Genomic DNA, 21,232 nt, shown 5'->3' with positions numbered 1-21,232 from the left:
AACAAGTTATAACACAAAATCCTAAAAAAAAACTTTGTGGGCGATAGTCTGCCTCCCAATTAATACTATTGTACTTGACATCAAATATGTTTATGAAGTACGACTATGTGATGTTAGTGCGGTTTCGATCAGTGTGTGATTTCAAAACTAACAAAATTTTAATTGAACAAAATAAAGAAACAATAGTACATATTTTTCTAGTTTATTTTTATGCTATTTTTTATACAGTTTTAAAGTCCTTGATTAGTCCTGTTTCAAACAATGACATGTTATTTTTCAATACTTTTAATTAAATTGATATTTTGGACGAAAATATTTTGTGTACTAATGAAATTTATAAAAATACTTTATACTTTTTAATTTTATATTCATTCAATTATATACTGAGATAATAACATGAACTATCTTTATTGCAGATTAATTTAAAAAAAAACAAGAGATATTGGATAAAAGCAAATCTTCGTTTTCGTTCGTTAAATTCGACGTTGTTGCAGCTCCAACCAGTTTTATCACACGCAGTGCAACGTAAATTGGACAAGAGTATTCGAAAAGGTTTATATATATATTTACCTGATCCTTGTCCTCTTGCGATTTGGGCTGCAGAGTTACTGTTAAGATGATCTCTCCTAACGAAGTCGTCGGTCTGACAGGATCCTGCAGCATCAACGTTAAATCCATTGATCTCGAGAGCTCCAGAGTGGATAAATCCAGTTGTGCCGAACCCATAAAGTCGTCCTGTAAATCCACCAAAAAAAAACATATTTAATTCATATAATTAATAACTTCAAAATCAACTGTAAATCCTATTAGAAAAAGATTTATGTAATAATATGTATGAAACGACTTACCTGTAAACCCCAATCATAATCGAAGACTTTAATAATTATAGGAACAAAAGGATCTTCGATTGGAACGGTGAAACTCTCGTCCCAGACGGGATTTAAGTCTCTGTAGACAGTTCGCGACTTATAAATTAACCGCCCTCCGCATTTGAATTTAACATAAGGATCGCTGGTTCCTGAAACAAATCAAATTACATATTGATAATTAACTCAAATTTTGTCGATGATTTTAATACTTTCATTAAATAAAAATCGGTTACGTTTGATGTTGACAAATTTGATATTCATTTATACATTCACACTGCAATTTATCAATGTGTATTCAACCAACATACCAAATGCAGCACGTGGATTATATAATATATTGAATGAACGGAATATTGTTAAAAGTAATTTTATATTTAATGAGTATTTTCTGATTATATATGCCAATGATTCTCAAACTTTTTGGTCCGCGACCCCCTTTTGGACATAAAAAGTTTCTGCGTCCCCCTTTAGGGCTTACAAAGTTTCTGCGAGCCCCCAAAGAATGAGTAGGAAAACAACCAAGATTGGTATGTTATTAATTTTATATTATGTTTTACTGAAGAAACTTTTCATTAGTTTGGTAAAGGGTACCGATCACCAATCTAAGTATTATCATGGGCGCAATTTGTGTTTAATTTTCTTAAAAGTATATGCGACTCCTCTTAAAGAACGCTACAATCAATCCTCATATAATGCGATTACAATTAACCACGTAATGTGAAAACCACATTATAAGAAACTTATAATTAGCAAAAATCAAATTAATTCGTACCGCGTTCTATAAAAACCTAATTCTAATACGCTTATCACATCATTCAAATTGAAACTGTGAATCCATTGTTTGACCATATTCTCAATCAATGCCATCAATTTTTCTTCATATAAACTTTACCTTTCTCTTCCCGCAATAGTTCTTAAGCTGTTATAATTAAGTTGTATACAAATGATATATTTTCTATAATATATTTCCTTATGAATAAATGATATATTACAATAATAATAATGTTTATTGCATCAGTCGTACAAAAAAACATATACAGAAATAAAAAGAACAAAATAAATATATATAATTTCAAAAAAGTTAACTGATATAAAGGTCTTTCTGTCCTGATATATTACATTATTATGTGTTTATTGTTTACTGAATTGAGTTAATGAAAATAAATAAAAAATCCATTTTTCTGAATAAAAAAGATAGTTAATTAATCCTTATAAAATGTTCAAAACAATTATGATGAAAATAAAGTTAATTGGCAAACTATAGAATTCTGCAATTTGTATCATAACTCTTATAAAATACGTAAACATATTTTTTAATTGTTCATGAAATCAGCTATATAATATAGATTTATTCTAAAAATAAAAAATATCATTGATAATCAATAGTTTTTGATGAAATATTTATATTTTTGTGTGTAATAATGTCTACTTATATGAAAACACTGTTGTTCATAGAGTTTTCTTCTTTGGATAGGTGTATAATCCCACGTTTTGCACGGTAGATAGGTTCCTGAGAAAAACGTGTAAATTGAGTACTGTATATTTTTTTAATATTTTTATAGACGTTTTCATAACGTGAATTTTCATATAGTATAAACGTATAATTGAAAAGCATTATGTAATTTGTAATATTAGAAAATATATGAAATTGAAGTTTGTAATGTAACTATGTTTGCCTATAGGAAAAGAAATAGGTCTACCAGCTGCGTCCCAAGTTTCCATTTTATTTTCCTCGTTTGTAAACAGCATTTACTCAACTGCCATACCCAAACAACTTTTAACAATCTTCTCAGATATTACGTTACAAACATAATATTTTCCTTGAAGTGAACATATTACTTTTAATTTGATCTAATATTAAATGTTTTCCTAAGAAATGAGAATTCAAAACACACTTATTACATTTATTAAATATAATTTTATAGATATAAAAAATGCGATAACATTAAGATATAAACCAGCAATTTTTACATTATTTTTTTAGATTTATCGAGTCCCGAGAATTCACGGGAATGCCTTAAACAGTTGTTTCGAGTCCAGGTAATCAAAAAAAGTATTAGGAATCCTAATACAACTTAATTAACTTTTAGTCTACAGAATATTTGAATTGGTACCAACACAAATACTACTACTAATAGTATTAATAAAAAATACTTTCAAATTAAATAGACTGCAACGTTGAATCTATATAACGCGGTTATTGCGTTATATCGAATCAACGTTAACCAAGGAAGCGCTAAACGAGGTCTAACTTTATTTGATATTCAGATTTTTGAGGGGGAGTGCGGGGGGTTCTAAAAGGTGGAAATAAACATTTTCATCGGCTCAATGGTCTAGGGGTATGATTCTCGCTTTGGGTGCGAGAGGTCCCGGGTTCAAATCCCGGTTGAGCCCTTGTTTTGATATTTACAATAAAAGATTGACTTCTAAAGGGTTACGATAATCATCATCATCATCATCAGCTCAATTGTCTATGATAAGATACCATGTCCAAGGAATCTTGCTGAAGGCGCTCTCTAGAAAAGTCATTGTTCAGTTAATGAATGTAATGAACGCTATGCTTAAACTAGATCATCTAGATACGTTTGATATACTCAAAGATGAACAATTTGGCTTTCGACGCAAACACAGTACAACACAGCAAGTTGCAAGAATTGTTAAAGATATCACTTATAATTTTAATCAAAAGGAATCAAATCTAACGACAATGGCTCTTCTAGACGTAGAAAAAGCTTTTGACAAAGTATGGCATAGGGCACTCCTGTGCAGAATGCAGAATTTTCCTCCAGAATTAATCGAACTTACATCATCCTACCTGACGGATAGAACCTTCAACGTCTTCCTGGGTGATAAAGCATCGTCTAACCACAACATAGGGGCGGGAGTCCCGCAGGAGTCACTCTTGGTAATTAACGGTAAAGAAATCGCGATCAAAACATCTGAATTAAGTATCTCGGAGTAACACTCGATACACTACGTTTAAAGGAACACATCAATAAATCTCTAAACAAGGCACAAAGGGCCTTGCGGACGCTCTACCCCTTGTTGTGCGTCAACAGCCCACTTGAAAGAAGATACAAAATCCTGTTGTGTAAGCAATTACTTAGACCCATCATAACATATGTGGCACTCGTCTGGTGTGACGACGCGGAAATACACAAAAAGGAACTTAAAATCTTTGAAAACAAATGTCTTCGACTAGCTCTGAATCGCGAAAGGGACACTACAATCACCGTCCTAGTGCAAGAAGCTGGAATAGAAAAGTTTTAGAGTTTGCAATTAAATAATAATAGACTGTGTTCAGAAGTCGCAAATGTAAGAACTCACAATAGGTGTAGGGGGGGACCTAAAACATAAATTCTCATACCAAAACCTCTCTATCTTCCACATGTAAATACTCTCCATCACCCTCTCCCATCCAACACCAACTCCTTACATAAGCAATTGATAAGGCCCCAGAGGTCTAATATATTTTTTTAATGCATTTTAGATAAAATAAAGTATCCTAAACACTTCAACTGTAAATAATTGCTCCGGCAATTATCTCCATAATATTGTTAAAAGTGTAAGAAATATAAACCGATGCTAACCCAAAATAATTATGTTGAGAGATTTGTAACAAGATGAATGCAAATTGTAAAAGGGTCTATAATTATGTATGTAAATAAATTTATTTTTGAATTTGAATTTGCCTATAATAAGAGGCTACAAACGTTTGAGTTGAAAGAGTCAAACCTACCCCTCACAACGATTTAAAAAATATTCAAGAGTTATACATATATTTATTGTTTGCAGCCAAATCAATTTGGTTTTAATTTTCTTATTATTTTATTGTGTTGAGTTTTTATTATGGTAATTTGTTGCAATAAGTATTATTATAATTTGTATTTAGGAAACTATAATAGTTTCATTCTCAATTTTTCTTTAGAGACACATGTAAGAGTCAGAAATTGCCGACCTGATCTAGACCATACCAATCAATGGTTGCATGTTAAATAAATTCAAATATAAATCTGATAATTAAATCGGAAATCCTGAATTCCATATAGGACTGTATAAATAAATTCCTCATTCAAACAAGTAGTTGGCATGAGTTTATGTACTCAGGCAATGATAGCTTCTGCAAATGGGTCTAAAATTAGGTGAACACAACGATTTATTCCAGACGTTCGAAAACCGGATTGGTTTTATGTGCACCGAGATTACTCGTTGCCACGGTCTTACTTATTTGATTGTTTCAAATCATCGGTACTAAACGAATATTTTATTGCAGACAATAAGTCATAAATAGTTTTAGTATCACGTAATCGCAGCACCAGCTACTTGATGATAAACAAAGCTGTATTTAACAAAGAAACTGAATTGACGCAGTTGCACGAACTTACGAAAAACAAGGAAAAGTTCATTAACGAGTGCAGCATTAATCTTTATCTTGCAATATATACTTGTAAATACGTAAACTGAATAAAACGCGTCTTCTTTGTGTTTTATTCTTAAAAAAAAGAAAATACCAGATCTTTACCATTTTTATCCATTGCAACCAGTCCATGGCCTCGGCGCAAGTATATCCGCAGTTGAAAAAACGAATGCTGACGTAAGGCCGTCTCTCTTCTTCGGGTAATTTCATCACTGGACGTCAACTGCAACAAAATAAATTCGAATTGTTGTTTACAAGATTTAATTAACGCTTTTTCCGGAATTTTCCCAATAACAAATATAATAATAAAAATAAATCTGTTTATATCCTCAATGAATAAATTTATGCCTAATGAATAAATTTGATTTGAATTTAAAGAAATAATTCTGTTTAAGTACTGCAAGAAATATTGTCCACTAGTTTTTCTGACCTTTTTTTTTATATTTTCAAGCAATCGATGATATATTAATTATTCCATGGAAATCCCAAATTTTCATAAACTTGTTTTAATAATAATAATAATGTTTATTGCATCAGTCGTACAAAAAAACATATACAGAAATAAAAAGAACAAAATAAATATATATAATTTCAAAAAAGTCAACTTATACAAAGGGCTATTGACCATAGGTCTTTCTAGCCTACTTATTTTATTATATTAATTTTATTTACCTGTTATTTATTTATGTATAGAAAGAAATCCCCAATGTAGGAACATTTCTTGACACTATTATCCACAAATTCTTGCTCCTGACATACAATCATAATTTTATTCAGCTTTTACAAAATTATACTTTAATTTAGAAATTTTAAGTAATTGTACATATAAAAATATTTTATAATTTTATTGGCTATACCTTAAACTGAGATGTTTCTATATATAAAATAATTATCAAAAGCTTGATTTGAAAGATCAAAAGCTTTCAACGTCGACAAAGAAATAATAACAACAATAAACAATAACTGAATTACAATTAGGAATAAACTTATTTGTATTTATTATTATTAAATTGAGAGATGCAAGATTCATTATGAGCGTTAACTTGGTAGCACATTCACATTTTAGTTTATTGTATAATGTTAATTCATTACATAGGAAATATTCCTCTTCGACTTACGCGATTTCGGATTTACGCGATTTTAGTTGTTTTTCATTTTTCAGTTGTGCGCTGGACTTTAAAACTGCAAAAGAACAAAAAAAACTTGATTGTATGCAGAAGCAAAAAACGATTTTATACTATATATATTATATAATATGCTGAATACTAGTAAAATATCCACTGATCGAAACCGCTTCAAGGTATTTGTGTATTATTACATTACTAATAAATTATTAGTACTATAGATATTTATCTTTATTTTGTATTAAAATATATTATATTTTCTGCCCAATAAATTATTATTAAGAAGTTTTTTTTATACAATGCGGAAAATGCATTTTTTTAAATATAATTGATTTACTGACATATTGAGTACAAGAACTAATTAATAATTTGTCATTTAAATTTAAAGATATTTATGGTACAAAAAAATATCGCTTTAATTAATATATTATTCGTAAAACGATAAAAGGTCAATAATAATTATTCATATGAATGTGATAAAGCAAACTAATAACTTTTTTATACGCATATCAAAATCGAATAATTGTAATTGAATAATTTACAAGAATTCTTAACTGTTTTACTAAAATGTTAAAAAACAGAAGGAATTAGGTCAGACTAAAAAAATGTAATTCATTATAAATTTCTTACATTTATTTATTTAATCAACAATAATTCTGATTAAAGTAATGAAAGAAAGAATGTAAATGTATACAAATATCCTAAAGACCTATGATTATATTTTAAATCTTATTAATAAAAATTTAAACATTATTTTTTAAAAAATGTAGGTGACCTCAAATCAAAACAAAAATGGCAAAATTCAATAATAATATTTCATATTTAAATGATTCATGACGGTTTTAATTAAAAAAATGTATTTTGAAAAGTAATTGTAGCAAAGTAAAAAGCACATTATTGCTGACAACGTAAATGCAAAAGCACAATTAATCTCCGAAAAATGCGGTATTAATTTAATTAAACTGTACAAATATACACGTAATATGATAAAAGCTAGGTGGGTCTAATTAAATAAAGTGCTATTAACACGAAATTTAATATAATTTACATTTATTTTGCATGCATTATATATATATTACACATTACACATTTAATGCAAATGCGCATATTCCATAATTTGATTGACCCAATTACATTGATAGAATATATTTAAAAATTAAATATATATGTATAAAAAAAACATGAAATTATTATATTTTTTCTCTGATTTGAAGTCTGATTTGAAAAGAAACTAAATTTTATTTTTTTCTTCAATTTTATTTAGTTCCTCAATTAGTCCTGTCTCAAAGAGAACGGAATATTGGCGGAATCGATAACCGCAGTATGCGAGGTATTATATTTGGACATTTAAAACTTTAAACTTTATTATAAATTGCCCAGATAAGAAAAATTGACTCATAATTTTTAATAAATATTAATTTGAACTACTTTATAATAGTAATACTACTTTTATACATTAATTTCATTGTTGCTAATTAATAAAAAATAATTATTATAATTTGAACTACTATTAATTTTCCTAAAATTTAAAAAATGTTAATTATTAAAACATAATTATCAATTAATTATGAACTTAAAAACTACTTTCTAAACTGATTTAAATCATCAGCAAATAAATAAAATCTAATTTCTGTGTCTAGATATAAAAATACTCGATATTCCAAGAACGTGGTTCTATATAAACTTTAATGATTTCTTTAAAAATAAAATGCTATTTTTCTTAAATTTGTTTAGATCGTAATGACGAAATACAATTCAAATAAACGCATCCATCCGTTCACGACTTAAATAAAATAAATATTTCAGGAATGCAAAAACAGTTTCGTGTAGAAATATACAACTTTTCTGAAGTAAAAGCATTATAATTTCAATGACTTTTCATGTTAGTGCAACATAAGTAATTTCTTCACGTCGAGAACGATCGATACTTCTTCAATGCACCTTTTTTTCCATTCTTTTCAGGACGTCATGTCACGTACTACGACCTGAAAAAATAATAGCAAACGGTTTCCATTTACGTAACAACACAATCTATTTATAAAGTTTTGAAAAGGGAAACTTAGTTGTAAACAGCAATGCATTAGAGGCACAAACACAACTGAAGGGAGCAAAGTTTTTTTATGTGTATACAGGATTAACTTATGTTTGTCACATTTTTTTTTATATAAGAAAGCAATTTATACGCTAACAATAGCAACTATATTTGCTTTCAGTTAAGTGAGGACAAATTATTCCATCAATCATTAGCATATAAATTTGGAATTACTATGATACTAAACTTTGTAATAACTAACTTATAAACTATGCGAAAATACACATTTTCATGATCATATTTTAATTCAATAACTTTAACATAGACTTCAACTTTTAAATACTCGATTATAGTGGTTTTTAACCTTTTAGTAGTCGCGGCGTCCTTAATATCCTAAAATATATTCGTGTCCCCCTTAAAATTTTCAAATATTTTCGCGGCACGCTGTTTTAAAATAGAGATTTCTGTTGTTGAATACACTTCACTATTTTGTCTATCCGCACTTCAAATGCGTTAATCAACGCTATTCGCATGCAAGAGTCTATTACATAGTTTTCTTTTAATATAGACAATTTGTCTTCTCACACAGATATGTGGTAACAAAAGCGATAAAACAGGTGTATATGTATTCAAAATTGCACTAAACCTTTTTTCTTGAAAACTGAAATCAAACTTAAATTCTTTGTCAATTCTCATTCATTTCACTGTCCATCTGTGATGAATGATGGCACCGAGAGGGCCCAAGTTCATTATTTGGAAAATATTTGTGAAATTGTTCAATTTTTTTTTTGAGAATTAAATAATTTGTATGATTTGTATGATTTTTTTATCACATTCACAATTATCTGTAATCATTTGAGAATAATTTGGAAAGATTTCGAAAACATTCGATTCTATTTATCGAATACATTTGAATCTCCTCTATTTTATCTCACATGGAAAACATGTGTCTTCCAAGTAAGAAAGTTTTGCAATCCAATTTCTTGTCGTCGAAATTTATGACCAAATTTTATTTTTTTTTTTCATTTAGAAATATTTCATGGCAATATGTCAACAGAAGCGAAATGCAATTAACACAAAATGCTTTATCAGTAATAAAAATATTTCTTGAAAAATAAAGAAATTAATGTATATTTGCTATAGTGTAAAACCCAGACTTATAGAAACTATATTGATTTGTAAAGATATCAAAACATAAAAAATCTAATATTTTCGCGTCCTCCGGTTAAGAATCGCTGTTTTATTGACTATTTGGGAGATAAATATAAACTACGTTTATCGTAATTATTACATATTCTGACTAATTTAAACTTATAAGAATATAGACGTATATTGAAATTTTCCAGAGTCTAAGAAATATCATAGAATACCAACTTGTGCCAAGTGACAGCTGTCATTTCGCGACCAATTAAAAATTTAACCAAACCTATTGGTTGAGAAACTCTGCAATATACTTAAAGTTTTGTGGTATAGCAGCAAATTGGTCGACGGGCACCAATGTACTCGTGGGTCTTGTATTGAGAACCACTGTCATACAGAGAACAGAAAAAAAGTACAAAAGTGCATATGGTTCCAACAATCTTTGAAACCGGACTAATCAAGAACTTTAAAACCATATAGAAGATATTTTTTAAAAAATATATTTATGTACAAGAAAATAATTGTGTACCAATTTTATAGAATTTTGTTTGTTTTAAAATTTTCAGTAGTACGGATAGTAAATCCGGACTGATCTAAGCCGAACTATACGAGGTATTACTGTACTTATAAGCATATTAATATTGTTGATTAATTTTAAATCTTATAACATTTTTATATGAGTATTGTAATATAAATGTAATGATTTCGATTTATTTAATATTCCTCATTTTCAATTATTTATTTTTTATAACAAATGTCGCACACGCAGACATATTCAACAAGTATAGATTTTACGTTCCCAATGCTTTGCGGAACTTATAATCTTGTATTAGAATACAAACACGATCCGGCAGAGGCGGCTTCAACTATTTGCTAATTAAAGGCATATTGCATGTGCTGCTGCAAGTTGTAATTGCTTCAGAGTTTTTGCACATTTCAGCATAAACAGTATTTGCAAATTAATGAATGTTTCATAACTGTTTTTTTTTTACTATCCAATCTCTTTACTGCCCACAACTCCCACTCACATTCATTCCAACTAATCCTATATATGCCCAGACCAAATCCTGCCAGTTTCCTTCTATATTACCACAAATCTCGCACACACGCGGAATTCTAGTCATCCAATTTCTGCAGCTCAGCTCTTCCACAATGTATTCCTTTCCATCACTTTGCAAATACAATCTCAACGATTTATGGAAATAAATATCAATTCTATTTAATAAATATGTATATGTACATATTTATATTATTATTTTATTTTGATATAAACAATATTAGCAAGTATAATTATAAATAATTGACTTGCTAATTCATGTAAACATTCTTTTGTACTAACCTTAATTATTTTTATTGTATTGTTTAATACCTGTCTAACTGGACGAGTGCATTACAATTTGATCCTTGATCTTCAGTACTATACTTTATATATGAGACTTTCAAATAAAAAAGTCCTCTTTTAATGACAAACTACTTTTAATGTTTCCAGAAAACGAGTTTTCAAAATTCTTATTGCTGCATCGAGCATACATACTTGTACATCACTAGACATAACCAATCATTTAATTTAGAATTGAAGTATTTAAAGTAGTAATCTGTAACGTTTTAATTTGTATCATACAAATGCAAATTTCTTCACCAAAAATACAAGAATTTTCGATATATTTAGTACAACAAAAACAAATAATAATATTTATTGTAACAGTTATACTTAAAGTAAGAAAAAATCCAATGTATACAAAGGGAACATAGATCTTTTTCAAGAATAATGAAAATATCTATTTATAACTGCTACGACTTTTGTAATTTAAGAATCCTTAACTTCATTATCACTTATCTTCTTGGAGTAAGAAAATTATTACATGTTTTAATACTGCACTTAAAATCAGTTATAAAAATATCAATTAGTCGTTTCAGTTGAAACCAATTCTGGTATAATAATTTACAACAAGTGCATACAAATCGCAATCGAAATTTTGCAAAAAATATACAGCAACATCTTGCTACTATGCTTCAATCAGTCCAGATTGACTTTACAAATTTTAAAATATTAATACACAAAACAATTTTCTTATACTTATACTCTTATATAAATGATCGTTCGTTTTTTCTTTAGACCGTCAATAATAATTGTGTGCGTTTTATTTCTATTTCATTTAGTTCCTCGATTAGTTCGGTTTCAAACAGGCATATTAATGGAACCTATTACCCGCACTATGCGAGACTATTGGTCTATATATAAAATACATCAATCTAAAAATAACTATTAGTACTCTCTTATTTTTATTATAAAATTTTATAAATTAAACATTTCTTCAGTAACGTCTATTCATTTATAAATTATTAAAATATTCACGTTAAGACATGTTGAACAATAAACTCATATTAAATGTCAAATTGATAAAATTTCCTTCTTAATCATAATTATTGAGTACTGTGTGAACCCTGACATTGAAAATTGGTTTGTTTTGAAAGAAAACAATTATAAAACAATTTTATGGGATGTGCAAATAACGTACTATATTTTCTCGCTGAAAGAACCCTGTGATCTATTTTAGTTTCAATGCTTAATGAATTCGTGGACGGAAAGGAAATTTGGCGAGAATCGAAAATCGCTCGTAATTTACAATAGCTCCAAGACAGCCTCAATTACACGCCGGAAGATTAAAGAGAAAATAAGTGTAGGGAAATACAAACGTCCCAAATGATCAGAGTCGCATGAGTCCATTCATCAACATGGCATAAGCCACCATTGATATATTTCTGAAACGGACAAATCCTGCTACACAATTGCAACAGACAATTATTTAACCACTGTCTCTCATTAGTCGGTTTAATATTTCAGTTTGATGCGACCTACTTGACACTAGACACTAGTTAATAATTTCGTAATTAAATGATAAATTATCCTGTAAATGCATATACAATTAACCCGTGAACAGTACGTTAATTGGTTCTCCGCTATTCAAAACCGTGTTATTCAATACATATATAGTGAAGCCTTGAATAACACGATTAATTATTTCCATGCTTTTAAAATTCGTGTTATTCGATTTCTCATATTAATATATAAATGAATTATATTGAATTTCCAACCGAATAACTGCAAATTTGAGCAAAAAGCCACAAAGAATTGCGAAAAGGTATATTTTAAAGAACACGTACAATTGAATACCGAGTTATATGAGTGTTGTCAAATTATTGGACCGTGTTATTCGATACTTCGTGTAACTAAAGTAACGTGTTTTTCGACGGTTGCCTGTAATATTGGTTCGTTACATAAGTCCATTCGTATTTTGGTAAGCACACGTTGACGTTGAATAGTTAGGTAGCAGGTAATTTTTGATTCCGACAGGGTACATCAAATGATTTCCTGTACAATGTAGTGTACAATTTTGGCTACATTTTAGTGTAATATTTAGTTTGTGACGTTGTGTAAAGTGAAATAGTAGATAATTCGAGAATATTCGGCATTTCATGCTATATTATTTTAGAAAAGTAAGAACGCAACTCAAGCGGCCAAAAAGATATACAATGTCTAGAGGGCATTTGCAGCTACCGATCGCATTGTATAAAAGTGGTTTAGAAGCAGTGAGTTCAAGCTTACAGATGGGAGCGCTCCAGACAGTAAAAAGAGCTTTCTGGAGAGATGGCATTATGAAATTGACTGAACGTCATAGTGATACAAAACGATGGACAAAATATTCAATAATGCTCTTCTTGAATTCTAGTTTTAAAAATCGAAGGAACTTATGTAACAACTCCTATATGTCAATTTTATATATATTTGTTTAATGACGCTTACAATTTGTTTTGGACGATCATTAATATGAACAATAGAAATGACCTTAGTATTTTATTTTTTTAATTTTTTTATAAAACCCTAATTTACAAAATCTCTCCAATTTTACAATCTAAACTTTGACAATTTTTCATTTTTGTGAGTTTTGATATGAAATCGATACATATATACCACTTCTTATGTTTATATTCATTTATATACTTTTTACCGGAATCTTGAGTGTTTTGACATTATTTTTTTTTAAATATATATTTTTTATATAAATACGTTAATGATTGAATATCATGTTTTTTTTTTATAAAATATAAAGCTTTAACCTCAAATGCAAATATGTTTAAGTATTTCCTAGAACGTTCCGTCTACTTTAATATGTGGGAGAGCTCGAACCGCTAATACAAGTTTAATGTATAAATCAAATATGCAGACAGTACGATATACATCAAAACATCACTTGCAACGGATACCGGTCTGAAATTATAGGAAATCACAATTATTGTTTGTATCCACAGAACAGGCAATTACGCATTTATAACGAATGTCGCACACGCAGAAGGATTTACATATTCAACAAGTATAGATTTTATGTTCCCAATGCTTTGCGGAACTTATAATCTTGTATTAGAATATAAACACGATCCGGCAGAGGCGGCTTCAACTATTTGCTAATTAAAGGCATATTGCATGAGCTGCAGCAAGTTGTAATTGCTTCAAAGTTTTTGCACATTTCAGCATAAACAGTATATGCAAATTAATGAATGCTTACTTTTAAGTGCATTCAAGATTGTTTGGAAAGTTTGAAAGCTGCCTATAATTGTGTAAGCAAATTGCTTAACTTCATGTATATTTTTTTATAGTTTAATAACTGGAAATTATTTCATCTAATTTAATAAGAAAGGAAGGAGTTTTTCCTTTTTATTTAATAAGATCAAGTAGTATTAAGAAGTTATCCTAATAGGATTACAGTCAAATACAATTTTGAAATTTCTTTTATAACGTCGTATTTTTATAACGCGGTTTCTAAATAGTATTCGAGTCAACCATCCTATACGCTATTAATTGGAATTGTTTTCTATGAAAACTGCTTGATACGAAACACAGAATTAATATAAATCTGATTATACATAGGACGAATCATTATATAGACATTTTATCATCGAAGAAACTACAGTAGAGGAGAATCACGTCAAAGGAGGACTGTCGCATTTTTGTTTTCTGTTATATGGAAACCGCGTTATAAAAGGATTATCACAATTCTTGTTCCGCGTTTTATAGAAAAAAACCTTATAAAAGTTTCGGATTGTAAAAAGGATGTCACAATTTTTATTTTGTGTTATATAGAATCAACATTATTAGAGTACCACGTTATATGAGGGTGTACTATAATTGTATTAGGAATTTATACTGGAAATATTTGAGGTTATTACAAATTAATTGAAGCCAGTATATATCCGTGTCAAGAAATTATTTGATGTAACCTGTCGGAATGTGAGGAATTAAAACGATACTGAAGTATAATTCTCTCAAATCTAACTGTGAATTTAATGCATACATATTTAATACATATGAATATTTTATTGTGTGCTACCAATATAATGCATGCAGTTTTATAATGTGACCTATAATTTTGTTTGCCTATTAATTTATTCAACAAAAAACTTTGATTTTATATTCAGATATTAATATTCATTTTATAATATATTTTAGAAATTATTTTAATTAATTATTAATTATTCCTTCTTTAAAAAACTGTACAAGTAATTATACAATAATGTTCTAATATAAAACTTATTTATTGAGCCGCAAATTGCATAACACATTCTTACAATAAAATATAAATATATGAACATAAAATAATTGAAATAAATAAAATGAATATAAAAATATACACGTTCTAATATACAGCAATACCTCTCACAGTACTGGTAGTCGGTTCCGCTAATATCCCGAACTATTTAAAACCAAACTATCGAGGACTTTAAAACCGCATAAAAAGAGTCTTGAGTATATAAATAGAGAAACCGATCATTTTGTGTATTTACTTTTTAGAATTTATGTTCATACCGAACCTCAGTGAAAGCTCTACTAATTAAAATGTTGCGATGCTTTGGACTATATATAGTTATCGTATATTTGTTTCATTTATAACTTCTTTAAATTCAAAGAGAAGTTCAAATTTGAAAAATGTCAAGGTCATTAATACAGTGAAACCTCGCAAAACGAGCACCTCGCATAACGAGCATTTCGTAGTAAGCATAACAAGTAAGATAAATTGTAAGAAAAATGACTCCAAAGTGGAATGCATTATCGTATATTACATTAGTTTATATAGGGGAAAAATTGTTTCACTATACAAGTAGAGCGACTAATAGCAGAATGGTTAAGCGCCCTACTGTGGGCGCCGGTTTGAATCCTGGTCACTCCCTCGGTGCTTGCAGCACTATCTTAAATTTACTCAATGTTCACATTGATGAACAGATTGTGATTAAAATTATACGACATAAAAAAAACTATACGAGTAAAAATCCGTGGAATAAATTATGCTCGTTAAGCGAGGTTCCACTGTAATATCTATAAACTTCTTAATGATCTGTTAATATCAACTGTCAAAATTTTCCTTTGTTATGTTTTCAACACTAAAACTAATTAATCAATTTTATTTTTATTCCACGAAAATCTCTTCTTCAAATTTTAAAACAACAAAGTGGAAGCGCCTTTATCCGAAAAAATGAAAAGAAGTTTAAAAAATACTTATTTTTAAAAGTTCGCAAGGTACGATAAACATTATAAGAGTTCAAGTACCTCGTCGAAGGTCAAAGCCGACTTTCATTAATTTATTGTGGACCACTGTCATAAATACAAAAAACATTTGTTGTGACGTATTTACGAATATCACTACACTACTATATTGAAATAAATGCCAAATCGTCAATGCCAACTGAGGTGCATTCACTTCCAGATGAAAGCAAAACAAGGAACTATCACAACTTTGTATATTATAATATATAAATTCATTTAAAAAATAATTGAAGGTTACGAAAATTAATAGCTTTATAATTAAATAATACATTCCAATTGTAGTATACATTCATTACATAATAGTAAATTGACTAATTAAATTAATTGCAGATTCATTTTAATAAATCTTGATGGTTTTTATTTATTTATGTATGCTAATAATTACTTACATTAAAATGGAATCATAAAAACTATTTAATTAGTTATAAGACATTTCAAATAATTGATTATTTTTGAATATTAGTTAGATAATTCAAATTTAAGCTATCCATTCTACGAAATGTAATTATGTAAATTGTAAATAATTTGATTTAAATTTGTACATAAAGTAAATACTTAATATTAACTCTCTACTGTTCTTAGTTTACTGAGTATGTGCATTTTTGAAATTTATCAACAATATGTATTATTTAATTCTAAAATTCTAATTCGTGAATAAAAAATTGATGACCCGAATTTCATGGATAATCAATTGATGACCAGAGTACGAACGAATTCTAAATTTCTAATAAAGATTATGTCTTGATCCGACACTGATCTAATCCCATAGTTCGACTAAATTGATAAAAAAATCTATTATTATATTTGATTATCTGTTACATTTTGATACTTATTTTGTTTAAGTATTAACTTTTTAATGGGAAATTAAATCTAAATGCCAGACACATATTTAACTATGTTTATGTATTTTTATACAAACTAGACACATAACCTAAGGAAGTTTATTACTTATTAATGAATCGTAAAGAAACTAGTTTTTTATTGTATAAGACTGCATTTTTGTATGGATTTGTTGATATTGAATTAATTCTGGACGAGAAACAGATTTGAATACTAATACTTTTTATATATAAATTTGTTTTGAATATTCATCTTTTTTTACAAATGAATTGCGAGGTCGCTACTTCTTTTATACGGTGGCAATCGAAATCCCAACTATATCGAAATCCCAGTCCGGATACAGAATTTTGAACGTCGGGATTTTGATACAGTCGGGATTTTGAAGATTTAATTAATTTTGGATTTAATATAATTTTGATAGTTTTATATAAATTATCTTTTCAGTTATTTTAAGAATAAATTGTGACATCACAGCTTATTTTATTACAAAAGACAGTAATTTCATACGGCATTGTTTAGATTTAATTAAGTCTAATGCGCATATTAGATCTGAATATGCGAGACAAAATTTAACGACTGAGATTTATCTTCGGGTCGACGGAAGGAAGCTATGAAACTTCCCGCTCTGTATGGATAATAGCACTTCGTTAGGAGCGAAATTGTGATACAGCAAAATGTGAACAGATCGAAACGAAAAATATATCGTCGTGTTTAAGTGAGTGAACAAAAAAAAAATGAAATTAAAATGTTATAACCGTTTTCATAAATCATATAGAATTTTAATTAAAAACAATATTCCATTGCGACAAATCGATTATTAATTACACAATACAGCAATACCTAGCATAATCTGGCTTCAATCAGCCCGGATTAACTACATTTTAATTGAGTAAAATAAATTTTAAAAAATTATGACACTTTTTTTCTAACTAAAACCACTGTAACTTGTGAACTAAACGTCAGATTGTCATGAAATTTTGACAGGCGTCATCTGAAGGTTGGTACTTCCTAAAAATCAACTTATTGAGTGAGGTGTTATATACAGTTAAGTTCATTTTTGTAAAGTTTTAATGTCATCAACTAGTTCTTTTTCAAATACACTTACTCTTTTTATGCAGTAGATACGTTCCACAGGAAAACGCATAAAAATAAATTGCACAAAAAAGAACTAGACACACGTATAAAAATAAAGGATACGTTCCATAATTTTTTAAAACAGCATAAAACTAAATTAATGAGTTACAATGTACCGAAAATCGCATAAAAAGGGTTTATTAAATTTCAGAAAAATAATTAGTCTTACTATATTATTCATAATTTTATAAAAACGTGAACAATTCTGTATCCATTAAATCCTTCTAAATTTATACTGAAAAATTATACAAAAAAAATACAGAATATTTTTTATGAAAGTTAATCTTTCTTCACATTTTTCTCTTTAGAATTATCATCGCTATTTAGAATTATGAGAGTGTTTGGCATAATTTGCAAACTGGTTCGAAATAACTTTCATCACTAGAAGAGATAGTCAGCATATCAGATCTATGTCCTGAAGATAATGATTCTTAACAAGTAAAATTAGTCTCAACTTCGCATGTTGATTTTTTCCCTTTGACAATATAATCAGTGATTAAACTTTGCAATGGCTTTGCTATTTTTTTGTACAATTCCTGATATCCAGAAATGCAATTCTGAAGCTTGCGTTGAAACTAGAATGCTCGTTCAGAATTATCATCTTTTTCGAAGAAATGGTTTGCCAATTTGTGTCAAAACGTGTAAAATGGCCTAAAATATTAAAAAAATGCTTCTTGAAATAAAAACCGCATAACTTCAAAACCATAAAAAGACGACCGAGTGTAGTCCACGACATTGGAACCGATTACCCGAACTATTCGAGTTATTGCTCTATATCAGCCTTTCCAAAACTGGGAATCGCAAATCGATTTTTAAGATAAAGCAAAAGTATAAACCAAAGATATATAATTTAAGTATACCCGATGCGGCCGGAAATTCCTAAATTACTAGACCTAGACAAATTTCTAGAAAACTGAATCAGACAAATTAGTCAACTGAATCAACTTCGGATGGTATGGACTATCAAAATTAATCTCTTGACTTTGCTGGACATTTTCTAGAAAATTATAATAATGCCCCTCTAGACATTTTCAAAAGGTGGAACAATTCGTGTCCCATCGTCCTTCAAAGAGTTAAATCAAATACAGGTAATAAAATTCTAAAAACACTAACTTGTTACAATGAGATATATAGTGATAAAAAAAATAACAGTCCAAACAAAAATTATAACTTACGAACCTTTCCGTTCCAAAGGGTTGTTCGTAAGTCGGGAGATACCTACATTCATTCAAATATTTAAATTCTAAATTTGAACAACTACTAGTTTTTCTTTTAATAAGAATGTGAAAAGTCGCCCGCTCTTATATTGCCAGCACTCTTAAAATCCAAGGACAGCATTGTAAAATACACCGGTCGCTATATATTGGGTTTCTAAAATGTTTGGGAACCGCTGATCTATAAAACTAGTAAAAATTTTCAGTCCGTAGTTTGAAATGTATATATCTGTCGTGCCTGGTTTCAGTCGTTGCAATTAATCAAATTCTGTGTCGGAAATAAAGCGCGTGTACGATTTTCAGAGCAGTTCTAATACAGGAAATCGTTCAGTGAAACACGGCGAATTCACCAGTTGGAGTAATTGAGACATTTATGATATAGTCTAGAAACATTTATTATTCAAGTCTTGTAAACATTAACAAATAGAAATTTAACGTAAACAAATATTTCAGTTCGTAAAACAAAATGCTTATGGAGGGAAACATCATTATTTCTTAATTAATAATTCTTGTTATTGATTATATAATAATAGCCTTTTGCAGGTGGTTATTAGAACTTTGATTGTTTCAATAAATATTGTAAATAAAAAGGTTGTTTTTCTATTAGAAAACTGATTATTTTCCGCTTAGTTAATGTCTATTTTTGAACATACCAACATGTAATTAATATCCGAAGGTAAAAAAAACTATAAAAAGTCGTTAAGTTATCATATGAATATTGTAAAAAAACTGTCTATTTCTATACAAAAATTTTATTAGTTTATATCGTAACATGGTTATAATATACGTAGGTAATAAACTACTGTGCGCAATAGAGATAAGTTTTAATCAATAAAATTGTGGGTACTTTAACAGATAAAATAAGAATAAAGGAAACTGAAAAATATATTACATTTTACTATTAATGAATATAGTTCATTAATTAACATAAAAAATACTTTTTACGTAATAAACGATATCTAGTTTAGAGAAAATCCTTATTATTTTTACCTTTTTTTGAGATGTATACAATTTATTTAAAAATAAAGGATCTTCTTTTCTCGTCTTTGTATTATTAATGATGAAAATTAAAAGAAAATACCTATTATTGTATAATATAATGAAAGGACTACCTTCTATATCCCTTTATATTATTGCGTAATATTAAATTAAAAAAAAGAATGTTTAAACCTCTAAACTTTATTTTTTCCTCAAAATATTGATGTTAAGAAAATAATTAATTATGCTTTACAGAAAATTCTAACTTATTAGATCAGAAATCTTTAATATTTCCATGTTATTACAATTATATTATGAAATCGGATTAGTCAGATCTTTAAAAGCGCATAAAAATAAACAGCACAAAAAGAGATTTTACTGTAGATTTATATTGAATCCGCACTGATCGATGCCGGACTATACGAATTATTGCTGTAAAAGGTTTTTGTACGTATGTATCTAAATAATAATTATTTTCATGAAAGAAAATCTAAATATCTTAAGTAAACTTTATAATTAATTTAAATATTATTATATCCAAGAAAAACCAGCAATATAAGCGAAAAACATGAAAACAATGACATAATAATCTAATAATAAAGTGTTTTTTTTAGTGAAACAAGCGTATATATTTGTTACAGAAATGAGCTCACAACAGAAACAAAGGATAGCGTAATAAAAGAGTTTTTGTTTCTTGTTGTACTGAAGCTAAAATTAATGTAAAAACTAATATAGCCCAAGAGGAATCTTGAATCTGAAAAGCACCTAACACTACTCAAAGTAATCTGTAACAAAGACTACATAACAACTCAGAAAACACAGCATAATTTAAAACATGACATAATATTAAATTCTGAACAAAACTCTTTAATCTTGTCAATTAGCT

General features: G+C 28.4%; 1 protein-coding gene and 1 non-coding gene across 2 annotated transcripts in view; one reads left to right on the top strand and one right to left on the bottom strand.

Annotated features, from left to right (window-relative positions):
• Nucleotides 1-570: 570 nt before the first annotated feature.
• LOC108564936 (multiple C2 and transmembrane domain-containing protein 1-like) overlaps nucleotides 571-21,232 on the bottom strand; it is a gene marked incomplete at its 3' end in the record, with an annotated part of 32,299 nt that continues 11,637 nt past the window's right edge. The window contains exons 5-7 of the mRNA XM_017924136.1: nucleotides 5,392-5,509; nucleotides 849-1,018; nucleotides 571-735 (exon numbers count right to left, since the gene is read on the bottom strand). Coding sequence (XP_017779625.1) covers nucleotides 571-735; nucleotides 849-1,018; nucleotides 5,392-5,509 — 453 coding nt within the window. The remainder of the gene's footprint in view (nucleotides 736-848; nucleotides 1,019-5,391; nucleotides 5,510-21,232) is intronic.
• Nucleotides 3,192-3,263, top strand: Trnap-ugg. Its single transcript has one exon. It is a non-coding gene; the product is annotated as a tRNA-Pro (tRNA).

Source organism: Nicrophorus vespilloides, unplaced genomic scaffold (assembly GCF_001412225.1).
Source record: "Nicrophorus vespilloides isolate i.1.1-1 unplaced genomic scaffold, Nicve_v1.0, whole genome shotgun sequence".
In the NCBI taxonomy this organism is placed as follows: Eukaryota; Metazoa; Arthropoda; class Insecta; order Coleoptera; family Silphidae; genus Nicrophorus; species Nicrophorus vespilloides.
This window is presented reverse-complemented; position numbering and strand designations above follow the sequence as displayed.